At 42.3% G+C, this 9,272-nt stretch overlaps 1 protein-coding gene across 1 annotated transcript; it reads left to right on the plus strand.

Annotated features, from left to right (window-relative positions):
* Window positions 1-9: 9 nt before the first annotated feature.
* RAD9B (RAD9 checkpoint clamp component B) lies at window positions 10-9,227 on the plus strand. The gene is made up of 11 exons (XM_064168235.1): window positions 10-49; window positions 848-918; window positions 1,780-1,929; window positions 2,455-2,569; window positions 3,290-3,389; window positions 4,408-4,514; window positions 6,410-6,516; window positions 6,983-7,047; window positions 7,578-7,679; window positions 8,200-8,467; window positions 8,657-9,227. Exons 1-11 carry the CDS (start codon window positions 16-18, stop codon window positions 8,786-8,788), a joined length of 1,251 nt encoding a protein of 416 aa, XP_064024305.1. The 5' UTR covers window positions 10-15; the 3' UTR covers window positions 8,789-9,227.
* Window positions 9,228-9,272: the final 45 nt, after the last annotated feature.

Below are 9,272 nucleotides of genomic sequence, written 5' to 3' on the forward strand. Positions count from 1 at the left end.
CGGCTCCTGGGGGCCATGAAGTGCGTTATTGGGGGCGCTCACCTCAGAGGTAGTCATGGCAGCAGGGAAGGCAGCGAGGCTGGGGCAGAGAGGTGTATGTGGGAGACACAGACACTCCGCATCGGGGCGCAGCGCAGGAGGGCCAGCAGCCATGGTGATGCATGACTGTCACCCTAGGGTCCCAGCCGCTGCCTTCAGTGGGCTTATTCCTGGAGCCTTTCAGACGATGCGAAGTAGGGCCCGAAGCGCTGCGAGCCGTGGCCAGCCCCATCACGGCCACAGCTGAGAAGCTGCCTTTTTCTTATCCCCAAGAGAACGAAGGCGTTTTTGTGGGGCAATATGCAGCCGTGCAAATTGGTCAGATTGGAAAGGAGAGGTAACGTAAGGTGGAGAAGCCATTGTTCAGCTGACTGCCTCTCTGCACAGCATTCCTCTTCCAACAATCCCAGCTAAAGCTGTGCACGGTGCTTTCACACAAAAATGCGGCGCTGCCACTGCCAGTGTGGGCAGAGGCAAACTTTGAGGCCTCCTGGTTTCTACCCTGCTTAAATTTGCTGCCATCTTAAAAACGTAATTTCTGACTTAAGCAGTGTCTGGTTAGATTGAGCTAATTCGCAGTGGCATCAGGTCACTGCCAGGTGCTGCAAAGGTAACGTTAGGGTGCGCCTTGTCAGAGGCAGCTTTCAGTAACATCAAGGTGTTTGTGCTTCTAGAATGGAAAGGCTGGTGTTTCCCATTGGTTTTGTTTGAAAAGTGTAGGAAATTTAGGATGTTTCCTCTTATTCTGGAGAAAATGCCTTTTTTTTTTTAACTTAGAATGACTGCACTGTTTTCTTTTCCTGCTTAGTGTTTGGAAGAGCCATACATGCCATAGCACGTGTTAGTGATGAGTTTTGGTTTGACCCCATAGAAAAAGGTGTAAGTGAGTTTACTGCCATTTTAAAATCTTGTCAGAAGCGTAGTGTTGATGTTGTTGGATATTGTGTTGTTTTCCTATGGCTACCCTTCAGTCTTACTAAACATTTCTCCCTCAGCTTCCTCCACTTCCATCATGGACAAATGCCATAGTTTCTGTAATTGTCATTATGCAGATTTCATCATGATAGAATCATTTTTACTCTGCTCCTGGTATTCTTTGATTTAATGTTACCCAAGCTGCCCTTGTCCAGGACATCTGGATTAAGGCCGAGGGGTTTATTTCTGTTGTCAAAAGGGGTCAAAAGGTTTCTGTTTCATAGCACATGAGAAGCTGCCTCTAAACGTTTTTGTACCGATATGACTCAACAGGAAGAAAGCATTCATTAGTATGCCTCTGTTTAATCAACACCATTTCCAGCAACATTAGGGTTTTCTCTAGAGAACTCTTAAAAGTGAGCAACTCTCCTTAGCCTGCTGGAAAATCAGAAGTGGAGATAATTTATACTTGAAGAATTTTTGAGCTGTTAGCAGTGTCTGCTTAAGCGTATCATGCTCCAGTCCTTCAGATACCTCAGGCACAAGCTGAGCTTTAAGTGCTTAGGTAATTCACACTTAAGGGACACTTAAACGTCCATAGATTGGATTCTTGTGCCTGTATGATACCAGTGATTTCTGACCATCAATAATGAAGGTGATAATTTTGAACATGATTATATGCATGATGTATCTATATTTACTTGGAGATGTACACAGTTAAAGAGCTTGTGTTTAGCTATGGTACTCAATCACAGAGAGGGCTTTTATTTTGTCAAAGGTTTGATATGAAATAGTTTTAATTAATTATTTTACCTATATCTCCAGCTTGCCTTAAGATCAGTAAATTCTTCAAGGTCAGCATATGCCTATGTCTTCTTCTCCTCTATGTTTTTTCAACATTACTGCTGGACAGCTGTGTCTCAGCCATGTCAGAAGGAAAAGCAGTTATCTGTCACATGTAAATTGGTAATTAAGGTATGTTTTATTGGATTGTATGCACAGCCTTGTAAGCAGCAAATTATTCCAACTGCCAAATGAAATCCCAAGTGAAGGGTCACAGAGGCATGTGGATTGCTCTAAAGTGCTTCTGAGCAGTTTTACAAAAGAGAGCTTTAGTATTTATTTAATTCAGTTTAGAAGTTGTACTTCCTGAGTTATTCCATATGGTTGCCAAAGTCTGAACCAGCCTCACCTCTGGGTGGAGGAATACCATAGTCCTGCCTCTGCAGTGTTTCACTTGCAGCTTCAAAACCAGTAAAAGCCAGGAGAGCTTTGACCAGCTGTTTAGCAGATAGGTCTGTTGGGCAGGTAGTGGGTGAGGATGGCAAGGAGCAGGATCAGCTGCCTCAGTGTCTGCTTACAGTTTGGGGAAACCATAAAAGCACAAGCTTGAGGTGAACCATACAAAGCTAGGGAAAGAATACTGTAGAATTGTTTGGTGGGCAACATCTGCACTGATTTGGAGGGTTTTTTGTTTATGATCTTTTTTTTTTTTTTCAGTCAGTTCTTCCTATATTTCGATGTGTGAATGTGCTGGAAAGGAACGTGGAGAAATGCAGCATTTCTGCAAATACTAATGACCATCATATCACTTTTCAGTTCCTCTGCAGACATGGTAAGAAGTGACTGTACAGAAAGAGCAGCACTTTCAAACAGCAGGGCAAGACAATATTTAGTGTAATTATCAAGTGAGTGTTATTGATGGAACATTATGCCAGACACTTTCAGCCTCTTCACATAATTTATCTTGTGCATCACCTCGTTAAAATGAAGTTGTTGCAGGCTCTGTCAGACAAATGTGCTTCATTTCAGCAGTTAGTGCATCCCATGGAATGGGCTGCCCAGGGAGGTCGTGGAGTTGCCATCCCTGGAGGTGCTCAAGAGAAGACTGGATGGGGCACTTAGTGCCTTAGTCTAGTTGATTGTATAGGGCTGGGTTATAGGTTTGACTGGATGATCTTGGAGGTCTCTTCCAACCTAGTTGATTCTATGGGCTGGTTGTCAGCCCTCTGCTTACATAATTAGAATTACCACCACTGACATTGTTATACCAGTTCCATATTAATGCCTTTTTACCCATGCATTTGTTGCACTTTTTGCTGTTCACTTATTTCTTATGGATTCTTGAGAAGCTCAGATGCTGGAGGGGCCAAACTAACAGGATGGAAGAAGGTGAATTCTATTTCTATTTTTGTGGGTGAGTTATTTCCAGGTAGCTAGAGTGAGTCACTAGGTTACTTTCTGTATCAAGATTTCCTAAGAGAAAAATTAATAGTGAAAAAAACTAGTTAAAGTTACAGACCAGCACTGACTATTCATTTCCTTTTGTGCTTAGGTGTTGTCAAAACATATAATCTGACATTTCAAGAATGTGACCCGCTGCAGGCTGTTTTTGCAAAGAATATGTGTCCAAATGTACTTAAAGTCCACTCCAGGTAATAAATACAATTTTTTTTCTGAAAATGCTGCTGTCACTGCCACTAGCAGTCAGAATTTGAGTAGGCCACACTCAAAAATGGTGAATTCCTGAATTCTATATCCTAGTGCTTGATACTTAACATTGCATCTTAAAAAATGTGGCTTGATCTGCCATTAATCCTGCTCAATACAACCTTGAGCAGGATCTTCAGTTCACACCTTTGAGCAGCTTCCAACGATGACTAAAGGAAGTAGTGCTTTAATGTTATAGGCAAAAAATTCAGTGCTTAAAATACAAAATTTTAATGGAATAATGCAAAGTTCTGCTTTGAAAAGCAGCTTCTGGGAAAATAGATTTGGTAACAGCAAAGAGCAGCTGAATTGGACTTTTCCTGACAGCAGTTTTATTAAAAAATTGTTTCTGGTGCACCATTAAAGGTGCATAAAGGTATTTCTATGCAGATATTGAGTGGTATATTTAGAAAAAAGTAGAACCTTTTCAAGTGCAGACATTTTAATAGAGTACAAGAACTGAGGTTTGCTCAAAATTGTGACAGAAAAAGGTAGCAGTAATATCACAGAATCATGAAGTCCTAGCATAGTGAGGGGTGGAAGGGACCTCTGGGGATCATCGAGTCCAACCCTCTGCTTTAGCAGAACCACCCACAGCAGCTTGCCCAGGATCACAATGTCCAGGAGGGTTTGGAATCTCTCCAGAGAAGGAGACTCCACAACCTATCTGGACAGCCTGTTCCAGGGCTTCAGCACCCTCACAGTAAAGTTTCTTCTCTTCAGATGAAACCTCCTGGGTTCCAGTTTGTGCCCATTGCCCCTTGTCTTGTCACCAGGCACCACTGAAAAGAGTCTGACCCTACTGTCTTGCTTCCTGCCCCTTAGCTCTTGCTGAGCCTTGAGAAGATCCCCTCGCTCTTCCCTTGCCCAGTAACAATTTTCATTTCTAATACAACAAATGCTAGCTAGGAAGTTGTTGCAGGTAAAATGGATTTTAATATTGAGTGGAATGGAATTTTACAGGCTGCTGACTGATACCATGATTCACTTCCCAAACAGTCAAGAGGAAATAACTTTATCAGTTACTCCAATGAAAGTTTGTTTCAAGAGTTACACTGAGGAAGATGCTGGTAAGGAAACAATACTGAGACTTGAAAACAGGTGAACTAAAGGAATAAAACCTAATGCAATGTAAACAGAGACTGCATTTTATGTCTGAAGGAGATTTTTTTAAGAGAGGAAATGTATGTAGAGAGAGATTTTTAAGGCAGACTTAGTAGATTTTAAGAAACTTTTCCATGGTGTCAGTGGTGGGTATCACACTGAGCAGCCAATTGCAGTAAATTCTGCCACTTGCTGTAGGCTTAAACAGAAGTAATTAGTGTGCTCCATGAGCAGAAGCTTGGTAACAGACAGGAAAAATGAGGCAATTTTCAAATTTAAAATGAGCAATTCAACAGTGAGCAGCATAATTATAGAACTGATACCATTACAGAGGGTGTTTTAGTGAGGGCAGCACAGCGTTAGCTGGCCCAGCACTGTTATGCCACGTGCTGCCATTCCCAGATCTCTATCTGAAGAACAATTGAAGATTCCTGGGATGTGACTCAAACTCATTTAAAAGATATAATTGAGCTTTTGAAATGTAGATTCTTGTATATCATATAATAAAAGGATGCTTTTCATACTTTCTTATGACCAAAGCTGAGGATAATGACCTAGAAAAAGATGACTGCCTTGAGCGCAGGAGTGGGTATCGTGCTGAGAACAAGCTAAAACTGTGGAGAGCAAGGAGGATTCAGTGGTGGAAGCTGGGTTAAATGGGGGAGAAATTACTGACAATAAAAAGACACTGAAAAAAGAACATTTTGAATGGCAAGTGGTGTTAATTTGGAAACGTACCCTTAAAAGGGCTATTGTAAAAAAAGAAAGTGAAAAAAAATAGTTGGTAAAATTTTAACGAGGTATCAAAACCCCAAACAATAAAAGGGACAAAGGAGGAATGATAGAACTGTTGAGGTTGGAAGAGACCTTTGAGAACACAAGCATTGTTTTTGTTGCGTAGCGTGTGTTGCAGTTTAGTGCCTGCAGCACTGAAACAAAAAGTGTCCTCTGAACGTACCATCTGGCGTCCTTTGGGATTTTCTGCATTCAGGCTCAATTCTCAAAGGAAGAAGTGGCACCTCTGCTCAGACTTGTTCTCATTAGCATTAGGACGCTCTGCCTGCAGGGGCTGGCAGAAGAGTTATCAGCAGATATTCCTACAGTTTGAGGAACTTCGCAGGAGTGTATTTGAACACAGTGGGGCCTTGTTGAAGGCTGAGAGAAAAAAAATCTCTTGAGCAGAGAAAGTGGGAGGCTGGGAATGGTTTATAATGCTCTGTAGCAGCCAGGCTTTGGGAGCAGCTGGGTGGATGTGTGCTGCTTAACCTCTATAGAGCTTTTCTGAATGCCTCTGAGACTGCCACACATCACTGAACCCTTACTTTTTTATCTCCCACCTAATAACCACTACGGACCAATCTGATTATAACAAGCAATTGACTAGCTGAAATTAAGAGCTCGTTTCCTGCTGCCACTTCCCTATCAGGAAGAGATTAGAATTTAAAACAAAGAACCTGAGTCCACCTTCATTGTCCTCTGGCGATTGCCAGCAACGATGATTAGTCTGTTCTAGTCATGCAGCATTTTGGTCTCCTCATCTACTCAGCGACCAGCAGCTGGTAACACTGCTTGTGACAAATGCCTGTCAACAGAGCAGATTTGCCAGCAGGTATCAGGTCAGAGCACACAGTGGAACAGAAAATAGGTTCTGCGAAGCACCATTTAAATCTACATAATATACTGTAATTAAATTGAGGATTTTATTTTACTTAATTATGAAGTAAATGTAGGCAAGCTAAACATTTATCACTATAAAAATATAATTATTTGTCTAAATGCTGCTGATGTAAAAGCCTCGTGGGTCTAACCAGAGTTGTGAGATCAGACTTCACCCTTTGAGTTCTTAACTTTGTTATTTCAGTTTTTTCGAAGACAATGCTCACTGAGATACAACTACATCCAGACGAATTTGACTACTTTCAAGTTGGAGTAGATTCTGAAGTGACATTTTGCCTTAAAGAATTGAGGGTAAAGCAAGAATTTGTCTTGAAAAGAAAACATTTCCTGTTGATTTGCTTGATTTGACCAGGACAGTGCAGAGGGGTCCCAGTGGAACGGCTCTGGGCAGTATTCCACCAGCCATCCTGACCGGCAACAGCATTTCACCAGCTGGTTGAGGGTCAGCTTTAGAAAGCAAGATACTCAGGGTCTCTCAGAGTGGCCTTTGAAAGGCAGGCAGCAGGTTTTTAAATCAACAAAAAAGCAGCTTCAGTTCTGGGCTGACACACTGAAACTGTACTGGAGAGAGCATCAGTCCAGGGAGGTTCTCTGTGCCAGAAGCTGCTTTGGAGAGCTCCAGGCAAGGAAAGCAGTTGACTTGTACCCTCTTTTTTACCAGTTGCATTCTGATATTAACTAGATTCTAATAAATTACATTCTAATATTAGTTATTCTCATTTAAAACCACCTATAGCCACCCATTTCTCTTTTTTAGGGACTCCTGGCATTTTCAGAAGCTACCAGTGTTCCTGTCTCAATTCATTTTGACACCTCTGGAAGGTATGTTTTGGAACCCACCTGACTAGAACTGCTGCCACTACAGCTCTGCAGTCGGTTCGTGTCTGCAGGTCACTCCATGGGAATTAAACTGGAAAAGTAAAATAGGTTTTCATGTTGTACCAAAAGCTAGACTTCTAATTTGTTACGTGGAGTTAAGTGGTTTATGGTTTGCATAAAAAACTTAACATAGCACCAGGATTACTAAGCTAGCCACAGTAACTGGTGAGCACCTACAAGATGCTTCAGGCTAGTGCATGCAATGTTTTTATTTAGCAGTCTAAAAAGACAATTTATGTTTAAAATACTAGTGTAACAGTTAGTAAGGTTATAGCTTTATATAACATTGTGCAGCATGTTCTCCTTGGTGCATTTCAGTCTGGAACAAGAGGCCATCTCATGCTCCAGCAGCAGGTGCATTTTCAGTTTTCAGAGTAGACACTTTTAAATCTGTGTGTAGAGCTGCATGAGCTGTGTTTCCCCTACAACATCTGTAATTACATGGGCTGTTTACCCTCAATATTTGTGCCTAGACCAATCGCTTTCAGCATTGAAGATATGGTGCTGGAGGCCAGCTTTATTTTTGCTACCTTGTCTGAGGTTGAAAAGGAGATGGCTTCACAGCAGCAGGAAAGGTAACTGCGTGTTTCAGGTGTGGGTGAGGGAAGCAGGCTGCCTTGAGAAGGTGAAAAATGGAAGTTTATAATTTTTCCAGCCTAATCACATTTAATTAAGATGGAAAGGCAGTGACCTGCTCATCCTTGGCATTGGTCAGCATTGTACAGATCCTGAAGTCTCTCATAGGAAAATTGAAATAAGAGAAGTTTGAGAGCATCTCAACACCATGCACAGCAACAAATGGGTGCCAGAGAGAGCACTCCCTGCTGGTTTATCATAGAATCAGGCTGGTTTGGGTTGGGAGGCACCTTCAGAGGTAGTTTACTCCAATTCTTCTGCAGCAAGCAGAGACATCTGCAACTAAGTCAGATTGCTCAGAGCCTGGTTTATCTCACCAGGGTGTTCTCTTGCAGTATGAGGGGGAAATACTTGTTGAACATATAAAAGTACAATGTTCTTCATTAAGGGAAAATAAAGCCATTGTAACAAAACCACATAAGAGCCAGTCACTGACCTGACCAATTCTCTCCGATCCAGCTCAAAGGCATGTGTAGGTAAAACCGAGGACACCTCCATGGATAAAAATCACAGCACAGCAGCAGCAGGTGCTTCCAAAAAGTCACAGTGGAGCAGAAATGCACCAAAGACTGCATCAGTAGAACCTGCAAGTCCTTGGGCAAAACAAGAGAATAAGGGTGTTTCCAGAGTCCAAAAGAGAGATATAAGAGGCATGGAAAGAACAACCGTGAGAGAAGCAAAGGACCATACAAAGCTGGAAGGAGAGTCAGAGACTCACTCTCAGAAGGTAAGGAGACCCCTAGTTGTATTTACAGTGGAGTCCCTCAGCTGGCCTGTCACATTTAATGGTACTGGTGGAAACACAGCTAGCAGGTGCATTTTACCAGGAAACAGCCTAGACTGAGAAAGATTTTAGAAGTAGCAGAAGCTTCAGATACAAATGCAGTTTCTCACCTCTTTGTATTGCATTTTCCAGTTTCATTCCTTATTTTTTGGAGCAGTTTCTTTTAAGGAGAAGGATACCAGCAGCCACACCCTCCATAGCTTGGCAACAGCTAGTGACACCGAGGAGGATTTTAGCAACCTTCAGAGCTCCCAGGCTTTGTAGTGATGCAAAGTGTCTGAACCCAAGTAAGGCCTATGGGGGACTGCTCTGGAGAGAAGGAGTTTGACATGGGAATTGTTCCTGCTGGCAGTGTAGGTGAGGTGTTCATTCCCCATTTATGTTAACCTCCAGCATGGGTTGTTGTAAAACTTGGCTGCTGCCATACTGTGGTCTGTGTCATGACTGATCTGTTACTACCTTGCAGTGTGTCCCTGTCACTATGGGTGCTCAGCACTCTGGTCCAGTCTCACTGGGGAATTCAAACTCTTCCCACTGCAGGCAAGGTTAAGATGCTGTTGTAGTTAGGAGTGCTTGAACAATAAACCCACCCAAAATAACCCATCCTGGCACAGCCAAACCTGTTACTTGTGTTTTTACAGAAACTAGAGGCAGTGTTTAAGTAGTCAAACTGTCATAGAAATGCATTTGAAAAAATAAAGGTGATGGCTGAAAGAAGGAGTTTAAGAGGCTTTTGTGTTTCAGAGCA

Source organism: Pogoniulus pusillus, chromosome 30, assembly GCF_015220805.1.
Source record: "Pogoniulus pusillus isolate bPogPus1 chromosome 30, bPogPus1.pri, whole genome shotgun sequence".
Taxonomy (NCBI): Eukaryota; Metazoa; Chordata; class Aves; order Piciformes; family Lybiidae; genus Pogoniulus; species Pogoniulus pusillus.

Bases quoted from the DNA above. Each gene is read 5' to 3' on its own strand.
- RAD9B (XM_064168235.1), top strand. From the start codon at position 16: ATGAAGTGCGTTATTGGGGGCGCTCACCTCAGAG. The intron at 50-847 runs GTAGTCATGGCA...TTTCCTGCTTAG, and splicing joins TGGGGGCGCTCACCTCAGAG to TGTTTGGAAGAGCCATACAT. The intron at 8,468-8,656 runs GTAAGGAGACCC...TGCATTTTCCAG, and splicing joins CAGAGACTCACTCTCAGAAG to TTTCATTCCTTATTTTTTGG.